Source organism: Barbus barbus (genome assembly GCF_936440315.1).
Source record: "Barbus barbus genome assembly, chromosome: 47".
Lineage (NCBI taxonomy): Eukaryota > Metazoa > Chordata > Actinopteri > Cypriniformes > Cyprinidae > Barbus > Barbus barbus.
In genome coordinates, this window is record NC_136725.1 from 12,636,196 (window position 1) to 12,663,829 (window position 27,634).

Sequence of the window (27,634 nt, forward strand, 5' to 3'; positions counted from 1 at the left end):
ACATCAAAAGCTTAATTAAACTTTATATACACGTTTACGTTGTTCAAATACAGTTTTGTGGTGCATTACTGATGTATGATGGTTTAATATGACTGGCATGCATGGCAAGGTGACTCTTGTGGATTAATCCTCAGTGAAAATAACCTTAAATATTAGCGTTTTTTCTTTGATTAGTCGTATTACATTTTCTTTCAATCAGATTCATCGCAAAAACAAACTCTATATATCTTCCACTGAGGCCAGAATAATTGGCAAAAGAATATGCAGTAAATAGTTGCACGCCACATATTCACTTCTCTTGAGCTCGGTGCTTTATCTCTGTGTGCAATTCTCTGGTTTACCAGAGCGAGGCGCTGTTGTACAGGGGGATGCACAATTTCTATTTGGTTGCGGGAAATATGTTTTATTTTCTAAATTAAGAAATTACCGAAAACTTTTAATTTATCCCGTGTTTCAGACTATATCGGCAGACACTTTCAGCTGAGGATGCCTTCACCGACAGAGCCGACGATCTCATGTTTGATCGGGATGGTGTTATGTCATTTTTCCGACTGCTTTACAAACTAACGTTAGCAGGTAAACTTGAAAAAAACAAGCCGTGGCAGAAAGCTTCACCTTTATCACGACATTTGACCGTAAAGACCCGAAAGCTTATTTTCTGACCACTTTGATCCGTGTTAATTCGCTTATGTGCTGTTTTTGCTTTTAGATGTTTTATTTGCTCTTTGCGGATAAATTGGATTGGATTAAAAAGCCAAAGGACCTTGTCGACTTGGTGGCTTTGCATTGGAAATATTGCTGAATATACCTAACTTGTGGGCTGAATACGAAAAATCTCTTTAATGCACAGAAATAACTGTATTTGTCTGATGTTTACGCCGACGAAATCAACCTGAGGAGTTTATACTAAGTTTGTGTGCGATCCGATAAACCAGCTGTGGCTCGAGCTCACAGCTGTTCTTTAAATTAGTCTAGCAAGCTGACACTATTTCGTTTAGAAAACTCAACAAAATGCGATAGACACGGGAAAGCAGTCCACTCAGTTAAATTGGGTCGGGTATTTTGGCGTGAGGCCTGCTGGTCGGGCTTTTGCCGGGTGAGATTTGGGAGTAAGGCCGCGTCAGGTCGCGTTGAGGCCGGCCGTGAGTGACGCGCAGTCCCGGCGCCAGAGGACGAGCTATGGAGAGGATGGAGGTGGACCAGTGCGCAGGCGCAGGAGGAGCCCTCCGAAGGTCCAACAGCGCCCCCATGATCACGAACGTCGGGTGAGGGAACTGCACCCGTAAATGAATTTAAAACAGTAATATACACTACTGAATCATGTAAATAAATAATTTAATCCCAAAACACTTTCAATTTTTGTTTGCTGGTGCTGCAGTGATGGGACGACAGTCTTCAGCTCTAATACTTCGGCTCGGTATCGTCGGAGCAGCGTTTCTGTGAATCCGAGCTGTCCCTCACGGGTGGGTGTTCAGAGGGTCTGTGAATATCACTTTTGGTCATTTAGTTTTCTAAAAACTTTGAAGAAACGTCAATAACTGGTTTGTGTTACAGACCCTTCCTCTGTCCCCATTCTCGCTGTCTTGTGAGAGATCCGATCACAAGAGACAGGTGAGAAGTAAAGAATCGATTCTGTCATGCTTTTATAAACAGTAATGAGTTCATGAGTAGGTTGAGCACCTGCTGCCTGTTTTTACTTTACAATTAAAAGAGAGAATTTTGTGAAGAGATTTATTAGCAGGCACATAATTCAGTCAAGTGATGTTGTATTGTGTTTGTCATCCAGATTGAGAATATGGAGCTCACTTTGAGAGGAAGTTTACAGAGACTTAGGTAACCAAACACAAATATTTTGCATAAATGAAAGGGTTATGTTATCAAAATATTAAGTTAATTTAACTTGATTTTCTCTCATCTCAGTGCCTCGCCTGCTGTTCCCCTCCCTCCTGCGAGTCATTGGCATGGCCATCTGTCTCCAGTGAGTATTTCTCTTTTGGTTTCAGGTCATCAGTTTCAGTCCGTTGTCGTTCTTGTTATTCACCTCACTCTGTACGTCCCACGCAGGGATTCCATTCCCAGGACAGCGGTGTCACTCCTAATTCCTCACCTAGTCCAACTCGAAGGTTTCGAGGGTAAGTTCATTAATAAAATTACAGTTTTAGAATGTATATCCTTCAAATATCAATACTAGCAGGAATTTGGTCTCATTTATTTGTTTCAAAATACAAGAGACACAATTATCTTTTCTGAGCAAAGATTTTGATTTGGTTTGATTGAACAGAGGATCTGTGAGCTCTGGAGTGAGATGGCCATCAGTTGCACCTTTGAAAAGGAAAGGTAATGATTTATAACCTGTTGTTTCTTCTAAATGCATTTGAAAAAGAACATTAGAAACTTATCAGAAAGGATAGGAATCCTAATGAATACAATGAAAGAATTATTATTACTAGCACTTTTAATATTTTATTGGTATTATCTTTTTTGTATTAAGTAAAACTGCCATCAAAAGTTTGGGGCTGGTAAGATTTTTATTGTTTTTTGAAAAAAATAAAGAAGGCTGTATTTATTTGATCAAAAACACAGTAAAACAGTAATATTATGAAACATTACAATTTAAAATAAAACGTAATTGATTCATGGAACGGCAAAGCTGAATTTACTCCAGTCTTCAGTGTCACATGATCCCCCAGAAACCTTCTAATATGCATTCTAATAATTTTTCTTCTCCGGACTCTTTGCTGAATAGATCAGTATTATTTTTTTACTGTAATTTTTTATTAGTTTAATGCTTTCTGGCTGAATAGAAATATGAATTAATAAAAGAAAAAAAGACGGACCTCAAACTTTTGAATGGTACTGTATGTAATTATAGGGATACTTTGTTTTCTGTATTGTTATTTTTTTGCCATTGCATTTCATAAGTGCATATAGTAACGGTTCTTGGTTCATTTCAAAACTTAATGAGTCATTTTGACTGATTTATTCAAATGAATCAATTAGTTTGTGAATCGAGCTACACTAGTGATGCTGTTTGTTTGTTGCAGGCAGCATCATTCAGTTCCAGTATAACAATTTCCATCTTTTAACCAGTTTCTCCAGTGATTTTGTTGTCATATTACATTGCCCCCCCCCCCCCCATTTCCTTTACTCAAGGTGGAGTGGAATCGGACGGTCCGCCCAAAAAGCTCTTTGTCGCTGGAGTCACAGACCCTTCTCACATAACCAGTTACACAGTCAGGTGAGTCTTACAATGATGCTTAAATAAACAACAGAACAGAATTTCATGCCTCATTATAGGATCTACTTTAGCACTTAATGAATCTCTTCATACATAGTGTTTCCCAGTCAGTGGACTCTTCCTCCGGGACTTCTCCTGTTGGTTCAAACACCCAGGCCACCCCCCTGTCTCTCTCCCCTCCGCCCCCCTTCACCTCTCACCATCCCAGCATCTAAACCCCAGTGTTCATCACATCATCACCTTGTAGAGCTTCGGATTCAAGGTGTTGTAAAATGAAGACCAAACTTCGACCTAATCTCGGTTCTGTCCCTTTATGTATTCCTGCTTTTAATTTGGTGCTTTGAATAGAGTATTTCAGCTCAGTCACTTCTGAAGGAAATTCAAATTAGTTGTTACTTTGATTTCAAGACGCAATATAAGACTAAATCTTCTGGATGTATCTGACATGACAACATGGATGCTGCAGGCTATCCTGTAATTTGTGAATAATTATGGAACTTCGGTGCCTACAGAATAGTTTGCTGTATATATGAAATAGTATCTGCAATAACACATTTGCAATGAAAGTGTTCAGGTTATTGAAACCTGGCGAATATTGACACAAAGACCCTTTCCTTAGTGTACAGACTCAAAAGAAAGACCAGTTTTGCCCCTTTTTGTTTTCCTCGAGTTGTGGCAAAACATTTTTGTATTTTGGTACATATTCAGCTTCCATTAACAGGGTCCAACAGTCTGGTAAAATATCCAGAATGCGTAGAAAAAAGGACTAAGGACAGAAAGTATTAAAATCAGTTGGCCATAGATGTCAACTTTTTGTATAAATGTGTATAAATATGTGAATAATCGAATATTATTTTGGTAGGTATTAATCTTGTGTTTCTCTCTTGCGTTTATCCGAGGGGTCTGATGTCTGTAAATATGTTTATTTTTCCCTATAGCTTTTAGCTTAGGACTGAATTTTTGAGTTTGAAAAATATTCTTTAAATCATTGGAAATGATACCAGCGCATTCAGGCAACTCCCATATTTTGATTTGCTTATTGCTTACTTAAAGAAATAGTTTCAAAAATTAATATTTGCTGACAATTTTCTCACCCTCAGGCCATCCAGTATAGATGAGTTTTGTTTCTTCATCAGAAAAGGTTTGGAGAAGAAGTCGCATCACCTCACTTGCTCACCAATGGATCCTCTGCAGTGAATGGGTGCCGTCAGAATGAGAGTTCAAACAGCTGATAAAAACATCACAATAATCCAGAAGTGACGGTATAAACGTAAAATGCCTTAAAAGATGGATTTGTTTCTTACAAACAAGCAGCTTTTTGCTTCAAAATATCTTTATTGATGGACTGGAGTTGTGTGGTTTACTTGTGGATTATTGTAATGTTTTTATCAGCTGTTTGGATTCTGATTCTGACGGCACCCATTCACTCCAGAGGATCCATTGGTAAGCAAGTGATTTAATGCTAAACTTCTCCAAATCTGTTCTGATGAAGAAACGAACTCTTCTACATCTTGGATGGCCTGAGGATAAGAAAAAATTCAGCAAATCTGAATTTTTGGATGAACTATTCCTTTAAAACATGTACTGTAAAGACTTGATGTTTCACCTCTCGTCTTCAATCTGTTGTTGGAGTATACGCTAAGCACTTTCAGTTAAAAGTCCACATCGAAAACTGACCTAGAACCTTAGAATGTATTCTGTCTGAGGCAAGATGCTTTTCAGTAATGACACAAGTGTCAAAATCATTAGTTAAACTGTTTTTCTTTCCCAAACACGACTTTTACGTTGTGAATTATGTACAGAAATTGAGGACTTAAGATGCTTGCAAGGGATGAGCTGTTGCATTACAAAACACGATAAACCGCTTCTACGTTTATACAATCACGGTTTCAGTGGATATCTTACTCTTCCTCTTGTACTATTTGCACAGTGTTGGATATCAATGTTGCTGTTACGTGAGTGGGATCATATTTACTTTTATTGTAATGGGTCTTGTTTTGTAATGTTTTAATTGTTTGAATCCTTTGACTTGGGAAATATTTTCAGATCAGATTTTTGTGTAAAAGCAGCAGTTCTGGATCGTGGCTTTAAATGTGGTGTTTGAGCTGGATGGATTTTATTAAGAAAATGTATTATCCAAAACGTGACATGCTGCAGTTAATTGAACTGGAAGCCCTTCTAAAGCAAATTTACCAAGATACTTCACTGCATTTTGCAAATGATGTTGATTGTGGGGCATGTTACATTATTTATGAATGTGTAAAGGCTCTGGTAGTAGTATGTACTTCATTGTCACAATTCTTGATTCCCAAAGTCTTTATTGTATGGACACCGGCAGCTCGTCGGTCTCTAAAGTTGCACATCAGCCGTTCCTCCGTTTCCATATTCATATATCTGGAGGGATACAGCTCATTCTTCGATATAATGCCATTGCCTTTTACTTTTACTCATTTAGTGTTTAATTCAGTGATAATGCCTTGCAGGTTTTTGAGTCTTGAAGTTTGAATTCCAAAGTTACTTGCACTGTCATTTGCAATTTCCAGCTGTTGGGGTCCTTGTGATTTCAAAGTTTGATACCAATGTTTATGGGTCTTTAAAAGTTATTACAAATGTGCAATATGCATTAAAGTTGCTGGAATTAGTATGTCAAGTTTATCGGGATAATCAGTTCCAGGTATTTATCAAGAACCTGAATGGAAGGCTTGACAGCTGTTTGTTCTGAATCATTTGTGTATTCTAGAATAAGTACAGAGTCATTTATTTTTCAGAGTTTTTGCCATACGCTTACTATGACAGGTTCTGTTGTATCAATGTCAGAGAGAGAATCATGATTTGTCCTTTTCTTTGTTCTCCTTAAATGATTGAGTGGCGTTGTGAAGAAACTAAATGGATTGTGACTGCACGAAAAACATTGTAAAGAAATGCCAAAGCCGATAGATTTTTGAATCGGTTGTTCAAGTTGTAAATATATTCTGGAAACCAGAAAAATTAAGTGAAAAATTGATATTTTTTGACACATTGGTAGCAAAAGTACATTTATTCCCTTTCAGTTGCCCAAAATGAATGTCCAATTATCAGAGAAGAAATATCATTTTCCATAAAATGTATATTATACCATATATTCTTATGAAAAAGATCATAATAAAAACTCATTTTATTGATTTGTATGTTGTCTTTTTATGCCGAGCCAAGAAATTGTATGACAAGACGATTTGTTTATGTTTGCTGTTGAAATGACCCGTTTAATTATTCTGTAATGGTAAAAAATAATATATATACATACAATTGAAGCTGCAGCTAACATACAGTGGCAGTGAAAGAAAATGAGTCAAATATTTCTCAAACTATTTTTGATGTGCTGCCATATTTTCATTACAAGCAGCATCTCACTTCACTTCACAAAAGGGCCTAATAATTAAAAAAAGAAGTAGTTTGACCACTGTCCTGTAAACCCCTTTTCAGCTGTGGGCAGATCAGATCACACAACATGAACCACTAAAAACATTTTTGCTGCATAATAAGAGCTAAGGATGCAGTCGTTTTACTTCATCTTCACTGACATGGGTAGAGTATGTTTGGCGATGTAGTACAGATCTGGTGCTGTTTGAACCCATAGCAGAAAAGGTGTTCGAGGTGTGCAGCAATGATCAAACTTTATTACCTTTGCTCCCCTCTTGCACCTGAATATCACTTTGACTGACAAGTGAAGATCAGCGGGACAGCAAAGGTAGATCACTGGAGTTCATTATAAGACTGGAGTCCAGATTCAAACTCTCTGCCAGAAAAAAGAAAGACTATTTAACACACTTTTTAATCAGTACACTTTGTTCCTATACATTAATTTACCCCAAAATGAAAATTCTGTCACCATGTAGTCACCTTCATGTCATTTGTGATATCAGTATCTGTGAAATAATTGTGAATACACAAGAAATACAGGAAATGCTGAAAAAATAATACAATCACTCTTTACATACAATTACAATGAATGGAATGAACGTTTTTCAGGGTTTCTGCAGGTTTTATGAAGGTATATTTAAGAGTTTTTTTAAGAACAGTTAAAGAAAATTACTGGAATAAATTGAAGGGAACAAGAAGTCGATATGTTTCCTACATTTTTAGGTTTTAGGACAACTTTGATGGAAGATTTTGATCCACTTCAAATGGTGACTACTGTATATTTTCCAGAGCAAATATATAGCTTCTTAAATGAAAATACACTGAAAGGAAATATCACATAAGAAGTCTTGTTTTCTGTGAAACTGGTCAAAGTGAATTGAGTTTATGGGCTCAGACAAGTTTAAAGATTTTCTGACACCACTGAGGGATGTTTGTCCTTGTTTTAAGCATAAACTAAATACATTTTATTTTCTCAGAAAACAAAGCTTTGACTATCTTCATTTTGCATCTGAAGTAATTGTATCTTGCTTTCAAGACGTTAAGATATTTGTATTGGAAAAACAAAAAATGTTCTGCTCCAATTTAAGACCTTAATTTGTGGAAGGGTGAATTAAGACGTTGTAAGACCTGACCTGCCAAAACCCTCTTTTCCAGCTTCATTATGAATGCAAACGAACCATAAAATGTTTTTGAATGATACAAGGGTGAATGATGGCAGAATTTTCATTTCATTTTCTTTCATTTCTATCCTTCAATGAATTCAAAATGTGACTCACCTTGGTCAAAGTTTGGTTTTTTAGTGGAACCCTCTCCAAGCCCTTCAATATCCACCAAATCACTGTTCACATCGGAGTCATTCAAAGCACTCAGAGTCACATCTGATAACAGACAGCCAAACTGTGTAAGTGCACTGACAGACATATAACCACAGTTTCAATGAAAAACGATAAATAAAACAAAATAAAAGCACTGAGTCACCTGATGGTTTAGGGTTCTTTATTGCTGGTTGTAAAGACGAAGAACTCTGCAATCCAGTTGTCACAACAACTTGTGAGGTGGGCACAGAGATAACGGTGGGGGCGACTGATGCAGGAGGCGGCGGTAGCGTCACTGTGGTTTTCTTCATGGGTTTTTTAGGCGACTCTGTAGTGAGAGGTACCCTGCTGTCCTCATACAGCTTCCTTTTCACTGTGGTCTTAATCTGGGCACTACAAGATGATGAGGAAAAAGAGAGACAGAAAGTTTTTTGTGGTGAATTTGGGTAAGATGGGGAAAGATGTCCTCACCTAAAGAATAGTTCACCTCAAAAATGAAAATTCTATCATCATTTACTAGGGCTGGGTATTGTGACCAATTCTGCAATTCGATTCGATTCTTATTTTTATGGTTTCGATTCGATTCGATTTCTATTCGATATCGATTAGCTATCAATATTTCATTTAAAATGTTAGTTTTACAGACATGGGATCCATATTTTGATATAAATGCTGGTAACTGAAACTCTCCTACTTAAGTTTATTACTGAAATACACATCTACATTAATAATAGGGTGCACACAGTTGTTTTTTTTTAGTGGAGCAATTCGAAAGATGGTGACACCTTCAGGACGAGAGGTGAATATTCATATCCTCTTACGTGAAGCACGGGCATTAAGAATCGATTCGGGGATTTCCCGAATCGATATCGTTGCGTTAAACTGAAGATCGATTAAAATCGGAGAATCGATATTTTTTACCCAGCCCTATCATTTATTCACCCTCATGTCATTCCTAACCTATATAAGTTTCTTTCTTATTATATATTGAACACAAAAAAAATATTTTGTAGAACCCAACAGTTTCTGGTCCCTATTGATTTCCATAGTAGAGAACTGAGTGAAATACTAAGTCAATGGGGGACCATCAACTGTTTGATTACTAGCATTCTTCAAAATATCTTCTTTTATGTTTAACATAAATAAGAATGAATGATGCATTTATATAGCGCTTTATTGTGTATTGCCGTACACCCAAAGCGCTTTACAATCATGTGGGGGGGTCTCTCCTCAACCACCACCAGTGTGCAGCATCCACTTGGATGATGCAACGGCAGCCACACTACAACGGCGCCAGTGTGCTCACCACACACCAGCTACAGGTGGAGAGGAGAGAGAGTCATAGAGCCAATCAAGTGTATGGGGATTATTAGGAGGCCATGATAGACAAGGGCCAGTAGAGGGAATTTGGCCAGGACACCGGGGTTACACCCCTACTCTTTACGAGAAGTGCCATGGGATTTTTAATGACCACAGAGAGTCAGGACCTCGGTTTAACGTCTCATCCAAAAGACGGAATGACATGACGGAGTAAATGATGACAGAATTTAAATTTTTCGGGTCAACTTTTTTTTTTTTTAACAATTTTTCAACAATGTGCATTTACTTTTAAATTGTAACATATTTAGTTGATTGACATTGATATTTAGGCATCAGCTCATGTGTTATTATAGGAAATTAACAGAAACATTTGCTAATTTTAGTCGTTAGAGCACAAACTGTAAAATTATTTAATTATTATTACACTACTGAGATAAGATGGCATCATGCCTGAATAAACTTTCACAGAATATATAATGACTTCTGATATCATTCTTTTTCATATTCATATATGGGTATTATATAGGCATTTTGGTGTCTGCATCCATTTAAATGTACAAAAGTTACTTTATATACATAGAAAGCATATTAAATGCAAGTGTCTACTTTAATATTTCAAATAATTATTGTGAAAAAATGTAAAATATGGGCTATTCCATTGTCATTCAGTGTAACTATGTAAAAATGAATAAAAAAAACTGTACTTATTAAAATGTATAAAAGAAAAAGTGATCATACTAAATTGTATAATATTTCAAAACACTTCTTGCTGACAAATAGTTAAAACCTAGTTGTTTGAAAGACAGTGGCAAAGATTGGTAAAGATTTCAAATTACAGTTAATTAATTTTGGGGGGCTGCACTGTGGTCCTTAAATAGAGTCTATTAATGTCATCTAATGACTCTTATTCTAAATTTGCCTGACAAGATGTTTTGGTATATAAGCTATTGTTACACTGAATGACTGTGGAAAATACAAATGTGAAAATTGATGCAGTCACAAAATGCATATGCATATAAAATAGTATTTTATATCCCACACAATTAGATTATATTACATGGGATATTTAATATATATAGCATTTAGTATATTATATATAACTATCACATCTACAGCTTCACAAACACTTACACTGTCCGCTCTTTTATGACTGAGCTGATGCTGTTCAAGTCTTCACCGAAGCGGCGAACTGAAGAACGCAGCATCTCGATCTCAGTGTCGGTCCATTTGGCTCTGAGAGAAGCAGTGTGCCAAAGGAAAGAGCCTGTTATAATATATCGACTATACTTAAACAACAACAGTACGTTTGAAATATTGCAGAAGATGTTTCAGCGGAAAGGAAGTCATAAAGCACATCTCACCCTGCAGGAGAGGAGTCTGCCACTGGATGCAGCTGCATGGTCAGTTCACCCAGTTTAGAGAAAGCAGCGCCCGCAGCCGAGAAGATCTCGCCCACCTGATTGACGTTTAATTATGTGTGCTTTTGATTTATCCTTACTTAAGAATATTTATAATGCAAAACAACGCAAATGTTTACCTTTGTGGAAGCTGAAGTCATGCTGGAGTGATGAGCTGAAATAAACAGACCTGACACAAATGCAACAACAATCCAGTCGAGTCTCAGTCTAAAACGATCGAACCGGTTTAAAATGACGGCTGCAGTCATCCAGTGACCTTTCGTAGGAAAATATCTTTATCTTTATCATATATCTAATAAAAAGTCTCTATAACCAGCATGAGCGGAACATAATAGTTCGAACTAAAAATTCCCAGAGTACAATGCGCTATGAAAATGAGGCGTGTGATTGGTCAGCGCATAGCCAATCAAATGAATGCACACTATCTGCGCAACATCCATACGAAAAAAGCCGAGCGCTGTCGAATCCGCTTACGGAACTAGTCGAACATACCCGAGTGCTGCCGATTTCCGTCGATTGGATCAAGAGAGAGAAGGGTGCTGGAGACATCATCCCGACTGGATGTAGCATCCTTTTCCCAGTTTTGAGAGGAAGAATCGGTGGGCGATTTCGGGTAAAATGCCGTCGCTTTTATTCTGTGGGCCCAAGTTGGCCGCCTGTGGGATCGTGTTAAGCATCTGGGGTGTCGTTATGCTGGTAAGGATTATAATCATCGTGACATTGCTTGCTAGCTGTAGCTAATGGGATTCACCCACAACGACAGGAATGTTTTACCTGTATAATAATAGTATTGATGAGTTTAGATTGCTTTTTTGATAGAAAAGGACATACAGTTATAACAAATGTGCATAGATAGATAGATTTGTTCAGTCATGTATTTATCTGCTGAATATAACGTTACCAGAGCTATATATGAGGAATGTAACAGCAGGTGTTGGGATCATGGGATGTAAAGGCCTTAATAGCTATTCTTTGCCGCCTTGACATTACATTTTTTTTAAATACATATTCTTTCTTTTTCTTTGTGTATGTATTTTAATAGATATGAATTGGGTTCCAGTATCCATAATTAATTCCACCTAATGTAGCCATATTAAATATGAATAAAAACCTTGTTATTATGCTTTTTTCCAGTCAATGTTGGGAATTTTCTTCAGTGCAAAATCTGCTGTGCTGATCGAAGATGTTCCTTTTACTGAGGAAGACATCCGTGATGAGTAAGTTACTTTTATATCTTATCAAATATATTAAGGCAATTTACCTTTTGTGGATCAGTAAGACTTTTTTTTTTTTTTGACCCAGTAAGGACACATTAATTTAATTAAAAATGACTCTAAAGACATTTATAATGAGATAAAAAGAATTATATTTCAAATAAATGCTGTTCTTTTGGATTTTCCTTTCATCACTATATAATAATAATTTTTTTTTTAGCCAAATCAGCATATTAGAATGATTTCTGTAGGATCCTGTGACACTGAAGACTGGAATAATGATGCTGAAAATTCAGCTTTGCCATTACAGGAATAAATTACATATTAAAATAGAAAATAGTTATCCTAAATATTTCACAATATTACTGAATATTTAATCAAATAAATGCAGCCTTGGTGATAATAAGAGACTAATTTCAGCAGCATTACTTACCGACCCCCAATTTTTGAACGGTCATGTTTGGTGCATTTGAGTGTAAGCACAAAGACATTGAATAGACTACATGTATTGAATGAGAACTGCCAAATATGACATTTCTACATGCAAATGTTTACTTGTGAACTTTCTTATCTTCAACAGCAAGAATCCACCGCAGAACATTTACGGACTCTACAACCAAGTTGGCATCAACTGCTTCATTGCTGCTGCCATCTATGTAGGTGTCGGAGCTGTGTCTCTGTGTCAGGTTCGCCTTAACAAGCGCCAGGAGTACATGGTCACATAAACCCAAACAATTTCAAATTCAACAGCAATTATTCATAATTTATTTTCAAAAGACTTCTCAATGATCTCAGTGGACAGTTTATTCTGTTACATTGTCTGAAATGGTATTTGGCAGTTCATCTTCAGATCAAAACACTGGATATATTGATAGATAATAGATAATAAATACAAAGTGAAATAATTATGTAAAACAGTATATATGTTATGCGTTATATTTCCCAGAAATATTAAGATGGCTCCACATTCCCTATGATATAAATAAACAAAACAAGCAGAAGGTCTTTAATATATTTAAATGAGACACTATAAAACACTATGGATTCATATGATACTTGATGGTGTTCATGTAAAATGTGTGTATGGTCGACATTTATTTATTTCAATATTTAAAAATTTGTGTGGTAATATAAATGTCTATAATTTTATCGAAGTACACCCTGCAACCCTTGTGCTATATACTTGATATTATCACATTTGTGATGAACAACGTAAGATGTGAATGGAGAGTCTTATGTTCCCTTCAATAAAATACTAGTGGAAAAAATGTTTTCATTTTGTCCTAACTATTAACAAAGTGATAACAGAAAATAAGAAAACATGTAACATTTCTCAATAAGACAAAAGTTTGGTGATATTACGACGGGAAAGATATTTAAATCACTGAGTTTGTCATTTTTTTAGATTATGAAAAATAAAAAGTGTTGGCTTGTAGATGGTATTCAGAAAGGTTTTGATGCATGTAGATACTTATGAAGTCAAGACAGACAGACGGACGGACAGACAGATAGATAGATAGATAGATAGATAGATAGATAGATAGATAGATAGATGTGAACACACATGCACACCTGTGTCAGATATCAGATCTGTGCACTCAGTTCACTCTCAACTCTGTTGATGGAGGTCTGGAACTGGTTCAGCTGTCGGTCTAATAAACTAGCATCTATTCTCTTTAGAAAGCTCCAGCATGATTGTTCCTGAAAGACAGAATGTTACAATTAAATTTGTGTACTTGAATAAACATACAAAATGCTAAATATTATCACTATAAACTATATGGTTTGCTGGTCTCCCAGTGGCCTGTTTCATAAAACAAGTTTTCCAAATAAGACAAGAATAAATAAGTTTATTTCAGTTAGTCTTAACTTATTGTCAGTTAATTTGGTTCAAAATAAGTCAGACTAACTGAAATAAGCCTGGCTTATTTGGCAAACTTGTTTTATGAACCAGGCCACTGGTCTGTTGACTGATTTTAAAAGGGTTTTCCTTGTATGACCAGCTAAAACCAGTTAGGCTAGTCTAGGACTTTAGTAACAAACTATCTTACGCTGGTTTGAGCTTCTTTTCGTCAGCAGGGACGTCAGTTCTGCATGTTTTATCATATTTAATACGATTTCGTCATGATTTAAAGCCAATTCAATGACAATCCAAATCTCAGAATATGACACAGTGTCTGAATTAATATTAAGCATTACTGAAATTAAATCCATGCATACATTTATGAAGTGACAAACCTGTCATTAGTCATTCCGAACACAACCTACAGAAAAAAGAGAAAATAGAAGTGGAAACATACGAAATACAAGAGCTCAACTCTTATAAATAAACAGAATGATCAACAACAGCAGACAAACACACACGTTAGCTATGCAAAAGGTTAATTACTAAAATTATAAACGCACTTCATTAATCTATAAGGTTGAAAACTACTGCTTACATCTATATTGATGCACCGTAGACTAAATTTCACGAGATATTCAGCAAAGCCCTTTCAGTGTCGCGAACTACGGAAGCCGCAGAAGAACAAAATAACAGAACGCGAAACCCGCAAACTGCGTCAGAGAAAACTAAACATGATTGATGTTTGACTAGTAATTAAAGCCATTTGTGCAACATCTTGCCAAAATCTGCAACAGAAATTAGTAGTTACCTGGAACATCCCGTAATATTTAATGTGAAAACGCTGTAATAATACATTAGATAAGAGTCTAAAATAGGTGAATTGTCCAACTGAGTTCTACCACAGATCATGGAGTCCTGGAAGAGTCACGTGCGGGGAGAGCTGTTTCACAGAGACTGCAAGCAAAAAGATCCTTTCTCTGGCCTGTTTGACAAGGGTGAGTTTTATTACAGATGCTGTCAAATGTACAGAAACAAGTTATCAGTAGTGCTTCAGTAATGACTGGATGCTCTGACAGTGTCCAGGCTGGAGGAGATGCTGGCCTTTCACATGAAACTCAGGCAAGACTTATTGGAATATATTATGCATATAACATGATACATGCATTTGCCATACATTTAAATGTATTGTTTTGTTTGCTGACATATTTGACTCAGTTCCAAAGATAATGGAAGTTCTAGATGCCCAGATGAAGGCGACACCCTTTATTTGAGAGTGAATGAGCTGGAATTTCTTAATCAACAGGTGAGAGTAATATTCATAACAATAAACTGCCTTATTGCTAAAACTAATATTTTATTTCCCACCAGATCTTGAGATTTTTTTGCATAACATGGTCATTTGTACATTTAATTAACGTTGTAGTTATGTGTAATCTATATGAAATTAGTTTTTAGCTTTTAATTGATTTATTCTCAGTAATATATATTCTGTGGCAAATTTGGAATAATTAAGATTTTATTTTATGTTTTTTTAATGCTTATCAAGGCTGCATCTATTTGATCAAAAGTAAAGAACAGTAATATTATTACAGTTAAAATAACTTTTATATTTGAGTCCAGTCTTCAGTGCCACGTGATCCTACAGAATTCATTTTAATATGCTGATATGCTACTCTGTAAACATTTATTTTCTTAGTATTATCAGTGGTGCTGCCTAATATTTTGGAGTAAACCCTGACACACTACCATTCAATAGTTTGGGGGGAAAAAGTTTAAAAATAACACTTTTATTCAACAAGGATGCATTAAATTGATCAAAACTGGCAGTAAATACATTTATAAGGTTACAGACTTCTGTTTTATAGAAATTCTGTTCTTTTGAACGTTATTCCTCAAAGAATCCTGAAATAATGTATCAGTTTCCACAGTATATCACTACTACTAAAGATAGAATACCCTTCCTCTTCTGTTTATTCTAGCTCAAGCAGAAAATCTCAGATCTGACCAGCAATATATACCTGAAGGATGCAGAGTTACATTACTGTCACTCACAGTAGGTCAAACAGCCAAGTACATCTTGAAAAAGATGACAAAATCACAGAGACAAACAGTCCTAATAGGCCTGTATGTCTTCTTGTCATAGAGTTGCCCGCTACAGGACCGAAGCGGTTGTATTGGCCCAGGGGGCTTCCAGCCTGAAGGCTGATCTAGAAGAATATGAGTATCAGCTGGAGTGTCAATCAAAGGAACTGACAGCACTGAGACTGGAGCACAGCTCACTGAGAGAGGAGCTGACGGCCGCAAACCTCCAGAACGAGCAGCTCCTCGACCGCTGGTTAGAGGAGAAGAAAGAGGAGGCGGAGAGGATTAATAAATACAATGCAACACAAGAAAGGTGAGTGTAATTCTATTAATATTTAATTACTGTGTCCTCAATGACTTTGTTTTGCAATTAATTTATCGTCCACTAGATGGCAACGTTTGGCAGGTCGACTGAAGAAGCGGTATCGAGTCAGCTCTCGCGCAGCAGAGTCCAAAACTCAGGGACCTCCTCCTTAGGACTTTATTATCTATGAATGTGAATTGTGTTTTTGTTTATCTATGCTTTTGGAATTTATTTTTCACACACGATAGTAATATAAGACTTGAGAGCAAACACACTGGATTATGAGGATTGCTGAATTCAGAGGTTAGTAATACAGCTAATATTCTTATCTTCCATATTTAATAACACAGTAACAGAGCCATGTTGTATTTTTATTAGTTTTATTTAAAAAATTAAATAAAAATTCAGTTTTTAAAGAAAAATAAAATGGCAAACAGTGTATCCTTAATGTATGAAAATTGTAATAACACAACAACTTTCCTTTCTCCTGAGGGATGTTAAATCTCTATACAGTTACTTTTTTTAAAACCAATGCAGCAGTCCAACAAATTAAAAGCAGCACTTTCATATATTTACATCCTGCAGTAAAACAATGTGCTCAATCACGAGCCTCACAGCAGCACTGAGAAACATGCACAGCCCATGTCAATGAAACCATCCATCTGTCCATACTGTACATAGATCACATGACCGTCTCTGTAAAGTAATAAATATGGAGCAAATTTCACCATCTTTACAAACCGGCTTGCAGTTCATAATATAAGAGCTGGCACAATATGAGAGATATAATTTTCACATGCCTATGCAAAAATGTATGAAATTCTCTAGTATCCCTTCCTTCATTAGCTTATTATATGCATATTAAGTCTTTTACTTTTCTCCAGTTTTCAGTAAAATATCCCAATACTACTTTCGTAATAAGATGAGCACCCTTGAGGAGATGAGTTGCACAATTTGATGAAGCGCTTCTGCTCTTGATGAACGAGATGATAAAAATTCAGCAGTCCTCTTCCTTGTCGATTACTCCTTTTAACCGTAAGCGAGCAAAGTCCTCAAATACAATGTCGTCATCTGGAGTTAAACTGCTGTTAGAAAGAGTAACATGGAAAACAAAGCTTTAGACAAAAGAGAAATACATAGGTGATCATTGTGCTTTGTTTGTATTTAAAAAGTATTGCTTACTGTGAGTCGAACTCTATCAAGTTGGTGTCAATTGGTGGATCTAACATTGGAGCAGCTGTTGAACAAAAAAAAAGTATTAAGTGACTTAATGAAGGAGATCCTATTACACTTCCATGCAGCCTATTTAGTGCAATTAATGAGTTTTTGTGTGTGTGTGTGTGTGTGTGTGTGATCATCTCTTGGCGCAAACCTGGGGTTGAATGTAAAAGGGTGGAATCTGTAGGTTTTGGATGCATTAAGACAAAAGGCAGTTCCACTGAGACGTCCCTGAATGAAAGGGAAAAACAACAAAACCAAATGTGCCATCATTTGAAATACTTGGTGTGCAAGAGCTTACAAGGCGAATCTCTAATGAAATGACTAGGCCATAATTCACTCCAAAATTAATATTGCTGTTCTTTTGAACTTTCTGTAGCATCTGCTTATGATCCTTGATGGTCATTGGGACTTTATGTCTTAAGAGACCCCTTTTAGCATTTTGACATTTGCATATAATTCACAGACCTGGCCCCACATTCAACCTTTATATGGGTGCTAAATTGCCAGTGGTTATCCCCCCACTGTCAAAAAGATGCTAAACAGAATCGACTATCTGTTCTCTCCATCGGACTTCAAACACATTCCAAGAGAACTAAATGACCCTCGGTGCCAGGCCTGGCTGACCAGTGGACTACCCCCCACGATTACAAGATACATAACACACACATAGAGACATTTTCTTTATTTAGACCATAATTATTCAGTTACAAAGGTATCTGGTATATGCATGTTGTTTGTATGTTTCCTTATTATATTATATTAGTAATAATATTATTATATTAGTAAGCTCTAAGCACTCATATTCTGGTGTATGAATGTATCTTTGGTTTAATACCTTTTAGATGTCACTTTCTTGATATCAAAATGATCTGCTCTTTATTCCTCAAACAATGATGTACACTGTGATCAGGAAATGCATCATACTATTTTTACTGTAATGTGGGAAAAATGACACTGCGTCTCCAGATCAGTCATAAAACATGCAAATGAGGTGTCAAGGGGGACAAAGAAACATTCCCGCTGAAACTATGTGCCTTGTTATTGGTCAAACTAACCAAAATGGGTGTTACAGGGAATCCAGATAAAACTTCTCCTATACCCAAAAGGCGAAGTTCTTCTCTTTACTTTCGGTGCCCTGGAGACACGCGTATCACCTTGGAAATCTCACGACTCCCTTTTCGGGGGGAGTCCGAGCTTCTGGCAGTTTTAAGTCCAGTAACTTTGGCGATTCACTTCGGACCAATTAACCCATGGCTGGAATGACGAAGCTTTCACTCCTAAAGGAGTTCATCAAGAATCTACGCATTATACATGCACCAGGACACTTTACTACGCACCAACAAAACCAATATCCAAGTAACCGCTTGTTAACTATTTAGATGCGCTTCTAGCCTTCGACCCCTTTTTAATTAAGGTGATGTGATTCTTTGATGGTTCTAACAGTTGCGTTTAGCTGATGTGTACATCCTGCCATTACGCTCGCTCTCTCTCTCTCTCCATGCCTTCCTTGCGTTGACATCTATGTTTAATGTGTGTATGTTTGTGTCTAGTTCAATGTTACATGTTCCCCTGTAGTGTAGTTTATACATCATCCTAGTAGTATGTTTTACATACATTATTTTAGTTTTAAAAAAATCTATCCAGGATGATTTTCCCTAGTATAATAAAGAGGCCCAAAACAGGCAATATCGGATTTAGAGATAAAAATATGACCTAGACCTTTCTTAGTAAGATTCATCCATACATGCGGTTTCATGTGTGTTAAGGTTAGTGCTCTAATACTATGAATATCAGACAGGAAACATCAGGGTAAAGTTCAGCAGAGCATTGAACACCATGCAGATCTCATTTGTGGGGTAAACCAAGAGACAATACAGCAAGACACCAGAATGCACAATGGATGTATTTACCTCTCCAGCAAGCTGCTTAAAAGCCTGACGCAAGAGACAGATGGAAGGGAAGGAAACAGACAGAAAGAGAGATATAAAACAATGGAAGAATGACAAAATGATTTGATAAGCAGAACGAAGCAACACAGAGGCCAGGGTTCAGGGAGGGAATATAAAACACAAAGCTCACAGCATCCTGCAAAAGTTTTAACAGCTAAAGCACAGCACGCTAATTGAAGCACCACTGAAAATATCAAACCGAAAGAAAATAAGGTCGACCTCAAACTGACTATTGCGAATATCCACAGAGAACTGACATGGTGTCTATAGGACAGGTGAATCATATTGTGAATCTTGTGCACATACACACAATGTGACATTAAATCTCTAAACCAACAGCAACATCTAGCAGTCCTTAATATTTGTGGACAGTTACAGAACAATCAAAACTGCTCCCCAGTGTGTGACTGACTGTTGAGAGGAAGCAGGTGACTCACCCTCCACGGGAGACCACCAGCTTGACTTTGACCCGATATGACACCAAGACACCCAGAACTTCCTTATTACTCACATCCTTCACACTGCAGGCAAACACACAAACAGAATCAGTCAATCGACTCTCTATCCTTTGAAGAATTAAAATCAACACAAAACTCACTTCTGCAATGTGACATACTGTGAAACAAGAAATTCATCTGTTTTGCACTGATGAACCACACACAAGACAATGAAAGTGTATTAAAAACAATTAATAGGGTCATTTTTTGTACACTATCATTTCAATAATCACTGTTACCACAAAAACATTAAGCAGCTCAAATGTTTTAAACATTGATAATAAGAAATCTTTTTTGAGTAGCAAATCAGCATATTAGAATGATTTCTGAAGGATCATGTGACACTGAAGACTGGAGTAACGATGCTTAAAATTATATTTTGGCGCCATAGGAATAAATTATATTTTACAATATATTCAAACAGAAAATAGTAATTTTAAATGGTAATATTTTAATATATTACTGTCTTTTAACTGTATTTTTGAGCAAATATATGAAGCCTTGGTGAGAATAAGGAGACTTATTTAAAAAACATTTAAAAAATCTTACCAACCCCAATGTTCTGAATGGTAGAGTAGCAGTAGTAGAATAAAACTTGTTAATTTTTGTTAACATTTTAATTTCTTTACTAGCTTGGTTTTTTTTTTGTACACATGCTTATATTTTTTAATTAAAGGATTAGTTCACTTTTAAAAAAACTTTTGCTGATAATTTACTCACCCCCATGTCATCCAAGATGTCCATGTCTTTCTTTCTTCAGTCGAAAAGAAATTAAGTTTTTTGATGAAAACATTTCTCCATATAATGGACTTCATTGGGACCCAAACGGTTCAAGGTCCAAATGACAGTTTCAGTGCAGCTTCAAAGGGCTTTAAACGATACAGACGATGAATAAGGGTCTTATCTAGCGAAACGATCGGTCATTTCAAAAATAAATAAACAAGTTTAAGTTGCTCTGTTCTGTGATGCGCGTTCATGACGTCACGTAATACGCAATTACGTTGAAAAGGTCACGGTTGACTTAGGCGGAAGTACCGAGTCAGTGTTTACAAATGTGCGGAAGGAGGACCATATACACATATTCAAATGTCTTTGTGTCAGTTTATCGTTTAAAATGCCCATTTCGTGTGCGTATCCTGGGTGTTTTAATATTAAAAAGCCTAAAAGAAAATTTTGGATTTCACGTCAACCGTGACCTTTTCAACGTAATTGCGTATTACGTGACGTCACGAACGCGCATCACAGAACAGAGCAACTTAAACTTGTTTATTTATTTTTTAAATGACCGATCGTTTCGCTAGATAAGACCCTTATTCATCGTCTGGTATCATTTAAAGCCATTTGAAGCTGCACTGAAACTGTCATTTGGACCTTGAACCGTTTGGGTCCCACTGAAGTCCATTATATGGAGAAATGTTTTCATCAAAAAACTTAATTTCTTTTCGACTGAAGAAAGAAAGACATGGGCATCTTGGATGACATGGGGGTGAGTAAATTATCAGCAAAAGTTTTTTTTTTTAAAGTGAACTAATCCTTTAAGTTAATAAGGGCCAGATTTACTAACAACTTGCACCAACATAAACTGTCTTTTGGCGTTAAAATAGTACTGTTATAGGCTTGGACATAGTTATTTTTGTGCCTGACCTTATAGAATATGCTATTGTAGGAGTTTCCCTTTCAGATGCAAAATTAATGGGAGAGTATTAAAATAAACCACACAACGCGATTTACTAACACTTGCTATACGTTCACACCGCCGCCGGCGAGAGCGTCAAAATTCACTCTGGCCACCCTGCCAACAACGCTGTAGAAAGATTTGTGGATGCTCTGACGATCAAACGCTTGGTCTTGTATTTAAAGGAGCCGCAAAGAAAACAAGCATGTTGATCTTGTGCAGACTGACCACAAGTAGGGTGCAAGTTATCCTCATTAAATATTTTAAATGTGAAAGTAAGAAATTATAGTTACATGTTTACTAGCAAAATAAACAAATAAAAGCCATTTGTGTGGTGTGTTTTTGTGTTCATGGTTAAATGCTTAACTTTGTCTAATTTCAACATGCAATTTATAGGAGATATAGCCTTGGTCTTTAATTAACATTAATTTGAGCGCAGCCTACATTAAAACTGTCCTGGTTGAAGTGTAGCCTAAATGCAATCGGTCAAATCGGTGTTGTTTTGAGCAAATGAAAAACAAGCATTCTAGCGTGAAAACTAATGTGTTTGGAACCAAAGTTTACAGGACTGCGTTCTCTGGAATCCTCTCAAGTGGAGGACTTCTACATTCCAATTGGTTGCGGCCCATCATAGCTCATTACCATAAAGTTGACCTGACTTCAATTCTCCTCGACGCCCACACCACCCGAGACGTGCCGTGTCGCGGCCACTTTGACGCTCTCGCCGGCAGCGGTGTGAATGCACGGTTGCATTCGTCATATTACTGGTATTTGCGCCATTATTTAACGCCCCAAAAAAGCATGTCTTAATGTAGACGGTAATTTGCACTGCTGTTGGTAGTTTGCGCTGGTCATTACAGAAATTATCTGGTTGCGTCTATGTTCTTTAATGTGCGCATTGTTTGTAAATCACACGCAGAATTTCCCCTCCCATTGGCGCTTTTACGGAATTGCGCTCTAATGCTAATTTGCCCTGTTTAGTAAATCTGGTCCTAAGTTGCATTTTGTAATTCTACAAAATTCCAATTTTAGAAGTAAATAAATAGGTGTTTTTCATAGTAAACACTGAGCATATGGGTAAATTAGTGGTGATTAAGTACAGCAATACTCACATAGTACTGGACGCTAGGTTGGTGTCCTCATGTTTGAGTTTTCCGTCCAGCGCCAGTCCTCTCTTCTCTCGATTGTTGTTGAGAGTGGGTGTGAGTGTGTACACTTTACAAAAAGTAGAGCTGGATGCCACCTGATCACTGCAGGATGCAAAGACGGAACGAATGCATATTGTTACCATGTACACATCATTACAAAGTCAGAAAACAGACTAAAGACAATGACACGTTTTTTTTTAATGTCATTTTTGGGCCAGATTGCTTTCTCAATGATATCTCAAAGATAAATCTTAAATAAAAGACAACTAAAAGTTCAGATAAAGAATAATTTCTATATAGTCTACATAAGACACTTACTCTGCCTCTATCTGAGCCACTGGACATTTGTACTGTGCTGTACTGAAGAGACAGATATCAGCATACTGTCGTACTGTAGAGAAACAAATGTAAACAGTACAGTAAGAATATGTACACAGATCATAGATGATAAGATCAATATGAAAATAATGTCAAACTACAAACAACAATTGGAGGACTGATAGCTGTAGCTCACCTGATATTTTAACCCTTTTGACAGTCTTGGTTGAGTTATTGGTGACATGGACATTAACACTGATGGGTTCCCCATGGTAATACAGCTGTGTGAGAAAAATAGAGGTTATTTATAGGTTAAGTATTTCTTACTAGCACTGATCTGTGTTAACCTTCATAATGTATTGAAAATCTGTCTATGATTTCCGCATTGCAGGTATGTTTGGACCCGAAGAATCGTGGTTTTATAAAACAGTAATAACTAAAACCATAATGTATCTGATCAGTAACTTCTCTTTAATGAGTAAATGTGAAAAATGTGAAATGTTTTGAATGTCTATCTAGTTTGTTATTGCCATGTTATTACTGCATTTACCCTTTTTGATTATTTTAAAATTGAAAATTAGAAAATTTTAATTAGATTTAAATTAGAAAATAGAAAATCTTTGAAATGTAAAATCATACATGAACAAAAAAAAACAACAACTTGTTTTTCAATACTGATAAGAAATCATATTTTAATAAATCATTATTTGCATATAATCTGAGAATTACCAGTATTAACCCCATTGGAATGAAAGGAATTTAATTAAATCTTCATAACTCATGATTGCTCAAAAACAGTCCAAATTTATGCAACCTACATAATTATTTCTAACAAAAGAACATCAAAACAACATAGATATTACTCTGTTTTCAAAGTAAAAATTATTTTACTTGCATAAATGTTCACTTTCAGATGAAAAATGTGGTTTGTCAATAGGCATACTATTCATGTTTATCAACAAAATTCTGTTCTAAAAGTGTGTGGGTTATGGGGAAAATGGTAAATATATTTAGAAATGTTTTACCCATGACATACCCAGGTCCAAAACAATCATCTTTTAAATCAATGGTCTCAAACTCAATTCCCGGAGCGCCACAGCTCCGCAGAGTTTAGCTCCAAATCACACTTGCTTGGAAGTTTCTAGTAATCCTGAAGACCTTGAGTAGTTGGATCAGGTGTGTTTGATTAGGGTTGGAGCAAAACTGTGCAGAGCTGTGACCCTCCAGGAATGGAGTTTGAGACCAATGCTTCAAATGGTTATCTCTAAAAAAAAATTATTATAAATTATTTGTATTTTAAGGCTCTTAAAAAAACTCGCAAAGTTCCATTCACCCACTAAAAACTATGCAGGTTTCAGAAATGTTTACATCTCTCTTCGGGGTTAAACAGTCCTTAATGCGTAATGAGGGTTAAACAGTACGATACCTCTTTATCTAGTGAAGCCTCAAGGTGTAAAGACCGGTCTGACATGAGGAAACTCCTCGTCGTCTCCACCATCGGCTGTGGGCCGGGTTTCTCAGGAGCATACTGGACTTTGCGTATCACTAGTCGCACTGAATTCCTGCAGAGGAAGAAATAAGCTTCAAATAAGATCTAAACTCTCTTTTCTAATCTCTTTTACACTGCAAACAAATGATTTCAGACAGGAAATTGTAAATAATCAAACCTTTTGTGGTTCTTCTCTTCCATCGTTTTGGCGCAGAAAGCCCTGATCTCAAAATCCACACCACAGGCCTGGAGTGAGAAAGACGGAGGTGAATAAAGGACAAGTTTGCCAAAGCTTCACAAACAGGATGTGTGCAATATTGGGTGACAAATCTAAAGGTGTTAGATGGTGTTTGTTTTGTTAAAATGAGCCTTGTATGAGTGATAATACCTTTCCTGTGTCCTCAGGCCCAGGCTGCAGAGTAACAGAGCATGGCAAGTTTTGCGGTATCTGAAAAACAGAAGAATATATCAACTTAAGTATCTGAACAAGTACTTCCTATTTAAGAAAATGCACATTAAAGGTAACGTATGATACCATACCAATATGTATTGTTACCTTATAACTGATAAATGGCCAATATTATAAATTCATATTATTTTGTCTTAGTAAGTAAAATACAACAATAAAATAAAAACTGAAAATCTACTATTTTCATGTGATGTAATGACAAATTTTTAAAATGGACACTATTTAATCTTAATAAATCACAAAATAATAATTAGAAAGCAAATACTAAAAAATATATAATTTAATGGCAATTTATATGTTACAAGTGAATGTATGCAACACAGCATCGTCATTTAAAATGTAAAAAACTCACAGTGAAATGGAAAGGATAGACATTCTGTCCTAGTTTCTTCAAAAGCCTCTCCTGCAGACGACTGTGGGGCTTGGATTCCTCTGGAATGGGAGGATAGGCCTGAAAAGTGTAGATGTAGAGATCTTTTCGGAAGGATAGCCCTAGAACGTCAAGGTCCTCACGGCCATACCGGAAAGCACAGGTTAAGGTCACAAATACTGGAGGAAAAACAAATACAGTTTTAGAGATTATGACAGAAACACCAGAAGTGAGACATCATTTGCATATGATGTGAAGTAAGTTGTCAAAGTATGGAAAAACACTTTATATGAGATAAGCTTCAATTTATCAACTGGAAAACCAAACAGTAGGGATGCGTGATATATTGGTATCATATAATTTAACTGTGTATGCTCATTTCCTTATATTTACATGTAGATTACCTTTGCCATCATCTAATGCTCACTTGAACCTTTAAAAAGTAATAATTTAGTAATACTGTTGTAATTTTTAGATAACAAATCTCAAAATAAATATCAAAATTTTTCATGCTGTACATTACAATGTTGAAATGCAGAAATTAACTTGTAGGATTTTCATTTTTAGTGTTTTTTTTTTTTTTTTTAATTACTTAGACAAAGTTATATGCAATTTTAATCTGCAGTTTACTGGTTACAAGCCATAACATGAAAATAACTACTGACTTGTCAGTATTGTCCAGATTTGCCATTTCAATGCATTCATACCAAATAAGAAAGATGCTTTCCAGCTCACCTTTTCTATCTTTGAGATATTCAGGGTCAACCAGAATCACGCCATCTGTAGCATAAGTATATATGATTTATGTAAGTGTACTGTCACTTCTCCATTTAAATTCAATTGAACCGTTTATCTGAAACCACTGACCAACAGGGTCCACATGATCTAGATGGTCCACAAAGTCTCTTTTCCCCAAATATACTGTAAGCTGTGAAAACAGACCAGATTTTAACTACAATTTGTGGAAACCAAAACTGTGACTGTATGATATACAAAAATCTTACCTTGCAATTTGGACTGGACTTCTTGAATACCCTTTAGAATAAGATATATGAGTGCATGAATAATCATAGACATTATCAAAGCTGATCTTTTGTAAATGTGGGTGGGAACATTTTAAAGTGAAGCAGATGACAAGAGCAAACAAATGGTGGAAAGCAACAAATGGCATACTGGGAGAGCTAGTTTGCTCGCAAAGCCCAGTATTACTACAATCATGCTGACAATATTGATAATACTAAGTTTCATAATAAGCATTAAAGAGCAATATGAGAATATTGCATAGACCCTACATGGCTATGCGACATGCATGCTAAAGGATGAACTGACTACTGATGAAGCCTTTGGAAATGCGTAATACATATTTCTAACAAAATTATACAGACAAATCATTTTTAATATGATAAACGTGCACATTAAGTGCGGTTTCTCCATCATGCTCAGTCAGGTTATCCATCCACGTCCATTTACAATCCAGCTAGTATTAGCTTTCCTACAGTTCGCTTTATAATTTCAACAACAACCCAACAAAATTCATTTCAGGTCTAAAGCTTTAAAAAAAAGATACTCACCGGGTGCCTGCCTTGTCCCCCATAATGAGGGAGAATCTGGCCGTGGGAATTTGTGGAGGAAAACACACAGAGTGTAAACAGCAGCAGCTCCTGTAGGTGTTCAACCATTCCCTGGTAACTGGCGGTGGGCGGAGCTACTGTTGGGTCACGTGATCTGCCACCCACAAAAGCGGCAGCAGTAGATACAAGTCAAGCGGCGGTTCAGAGTACAAGCAAATACATTATTTATTTAATTTGTAATATATTGATGTAATAACACTGAATAATCTTATATATTATATTAATTGTATTATGTATTAAATATTATGCTATTAATATATACTATGTATAGTGCAATATATTCGTAGTGTAATAGGCCTACTATATATTATTTATATTATATAAATCACACTGTTTTTTTTTCTCAAAATAAAATGTACAACATAGCTCATATTACAATAGTAAGGTACTACTCATTCGTGCTTTGATAACACAGGGGGTCAAACATGTCATCTTTTGATGTATTTCTATCCAGTGGCTGTGTGGGATGATATCAAAGAAGAGATATTTTCTCTGAGAGGTTTTCCCTGTATCTGTCAGTGTAATATCTCCACAGTCATTGTTTGGTTGGGCCATTTATGTGGTAGATGGTTGTTTTTCTTTATAATTATAGCTTGAAGGGAGTAGCTTCACAGAACGCTGTTTGTGTAAACACATGCTGGTATAAAATGATGAGGGGATTTCTTTTTGCTCTTGACTCAGCTGCATTACATGCCTACTGAACTGAAGGGAGAAACAAACCATCCACTGT

General features: G+C 36.2%; 5 protein-coding genes across 7 annotated transcripts; 3 read left to right on the forward strand and 2 right to left on the reverse strand.

Annotated features, from left to right (window-relative positions):
* Positions 1–342: 342 nt before the first annotated feature.
* On the forward strand, positions 343–6,401 carry LOC306866021 (P2R1A-PPP2R2A-interacting phosphatase regulator 1-like). Its single transcript, XM_079410964.1, has 9 exons — positions 343–1,265; positions 1,379–1,463; positions 1,555–1,611; positions 1,787–1,833; positions 1,921–1,978; positions 2,065–2,132; positions 2,282–2,337; positions 3,154–3,238; positions 3,336–6,401. Exons 1-9 carry the CDS (start codon positions 1,180–1,182, stop codon positions 3,451–3,453), a joined length of 660 nt encoding a protein of 219 aa, XP_079267090.1. The 5' UTR covers positions 343–1,179; the 3' UTR covers positions 3,454–6,401.
* LOC306866023 (BPTF-associated chromatin complex component 1-like) lies at positions 6,251–14,427 on the reverse strand. Of its 2 annotated transcripts, XM_079410967.1 has the most exons (9): positions 14,347–14,427; positions 14,144–14,169; positions 13,478–13,606; positions 10,811–10,845; positions 10,635–10,729; positions 10,405–10,506; positions 8,117–8,346; positions 7,915–8,016; positions 6,259–7,013 (listed from the first exon to the last, which is right to left on the reverse strand). In XM_079410967.1, the coding sequence occupies exons 4-9, from the start codon at positions 10,829–10,831 to the stop codon at positions 6,949–6,951; spliced, it is 615 nt and encodes a 204-aa protein (XP_079267093.1). In that variant the 5' UTR covers positions 10,832–10,845; positions 13,478–13,606; positions 14,144–14,169; positions 14,347–14,427; the 3' UTR covers positions 6,259–6,948. The 2 variants fall into 2 exon arrangements, with proteins under 2 accessions (XP_079267092.1, XP_079267093.1); XM_079410966.1 differs by lacking the exons at positions 13,478–13,606; positions 14,144–14,169; positions 14,347–14,427 and having other exon boundaries at positions 6,251–7,013; positions 10,811–11,160.
* On the forward strand, positions 11,148–13,339 carry LOC306866024 (ribonuclease kappa-B). The gene is made up of 3 exons (XM_079410968.1): positions 11,148–11,387; positions 11,826–11,908; positions 12,486–13,339. Exons 1-3 carry the CDS (start codon positions 11,310–11,312, stop codon positions 12,628–12,630), a joined length of 306 nt encoding a protein of 101 aa, XP_079267094.1. The 5' UTR covers positions 11,148–11,309; the 3' UTR covers positions 12,631–13,339.
* On the forward strand, positions 14,403–16,874 carry LOC306866022 (autophagy-related protein 16-1-like). Its single transcript, XM_079410965.1, has 6 exons — positions 14,403–14,746; positions 14,828–14,870; positions 14,967–15,054; positions 15,731–15,804; positions 15,895–16,146; positions 16,223–16,874. The coding sequence occupies exons 1-6, from the start codon at positions 14,659–14,661 to the stop codon at positions 16,308–16,310; spliced, it is 633 nt and encodes a 210-aa protein (XP_079267091.1). The 5' UTR covers positions 14,403–14,658; the 3' UTR covers positions 16,311–16,874.
* LOC306866019 (arrestin red cell-like) lies at positions 16,491–26,968 on the reverse strand. Of its 2 annotated transcripts, XM_079410961.1 has the most exons (16): positions 26,845–26,968; positions 26,278–26,308; positions 26,141–26,201; positions 26,009–26,053; positions 25,256–25,452; positions 24,823–24,882; positions 24,613–24,680; positions 24,372–24,507; positions 23,142–23,226; positions 22,946–23,018; positions 22,592–22,729; positions 19,745–19,828; positions 19,269–19,292; positions 17,510–17,586; positions 17,320–17,374; positions 16,491–17,222 (listed from the first exon to the last, which is right to left on the reverse strand). In XM_079410961.1, the coding sequence occupies exons 1-16, from the start codon at positions 26,865–26,867 to the stop codon at positions 17,135–17,137; spliced, it is 1,245 nt and encodes a 414-aa protein (XP_079267087.1). In that variant the 5' UTR covers positions 26,868–26,968; the 3' UTR covers positions 16,491–17,134. The 2 variants fall into 2 exon arrangements, with proteins under 2 accessions (XP_079267087.1, XP_079267088.1); XM_079410962.1 differs by lacking the exon at positions 19,269–19,292 and having other exon boundaries at positions 16,524–17,222.
* Positions 26,969–27,634: the final 666 nt, after the last annotated feature.

Coding starts and splice junctions, on each gene's coding strand:
- LOC306866021 (XM_079410964.1), top strand. CDS start 1,180: ATGGAGAGGATGGAGGTGGACCAGTGCGCAGGCGCAGGAGGAGCCCTC. Junction 1,979..2,064: donor GGCATGGCCATCTGTCTCCA/GTGAGTATTTCT, acceptor CGTCCCACGCAG/GGATTCCATTCCCAGGACAG. Junction 2,338..3,153: donor TGCACCTTTGAAAAGGAAAG/GTAATGATTTAT, acceptor CCTTTACTCAAG/GTGGAGTGGAATCGGACGGT.
- LOC306866023 (XM_079410966.1), bottom strand. CDS start 10,939: ATGACTGCAGCCGTCATTTTAAACCGGTTCGATCGTTTTAGACTGAGA. Junction 10,507..10,634: donor GCAGACTCCTCTCCTGCAGG/GTGAGATGTGCT, acceptor TGCTTCTCTCAG/AGCCAAATGGACCGACACTG. Junction 8,017..8,116: donor AAAGAACCCTAAACCATCAG/GTGACTCAGTGC, acceptor GTCTGTTATCAG/ATGTGACTCTGAGTGCTTTG.
- LOC306866024 (XM_079410968.1), top strand. CDS start 11,310: ATGCCGTCGCTTTTATTCTGTGGGCCCAAGTTGGCCGCCTGTGGGATC. Junction 11,388..11,825: donor TCTGGGGTGTCGTTATGCTG/GTAAGGATTATA, acceptor GCTTTTTTCCAG/TCAATGTTGGGAATTTTCTT. Junction 11,909..12,485: donor GAGGAAGACATCCGTGATGA/GTAAGTTACTTT, acceptor TATCTTCAACAG/CAAGAATCCACCGCAGAACA.
- LOC306866022 (XM_079410965.1), top strand. CDS start 14,659: ATGGAGTCCTGGAAGAGTCACGTGCGGGGAGAGCTGTTTCACAGAGAC. Junction 14,747..14,827: donor CTCTGGCCTGTTTGACAAGG/GTGAGTTTTATT, acceptor ATGCTCTGACAG/TGTCCAGGCTGGAGGAGATG. Junction 15,805..15,894: donor TTACATTACTGTCACTCACA/GTAGGTCAAACA, acceptor TTCTTGTCATAG/AGTTGCCCGCTACAGGACCG.
- LOC306866019 (XM_079410961.1), bottom strand. CDS start 26,867: ATGGGGGACAAGGCAGGCACCCG. Junction 26,054..26,140: donor AGATCATGTGGACCCTGTTG/GTCAGTGGTTTC, acceptor CTTATGCTACAG/ATGGCGTGATTCTGGTTGAC. Junction 24,508..24,612: donor GAAGAGAAGAACCACAAAAG/GTTTGATTATTT, acceptor CTTCCTCTGCAG/GAATTCAGTGCGACTAGTGA.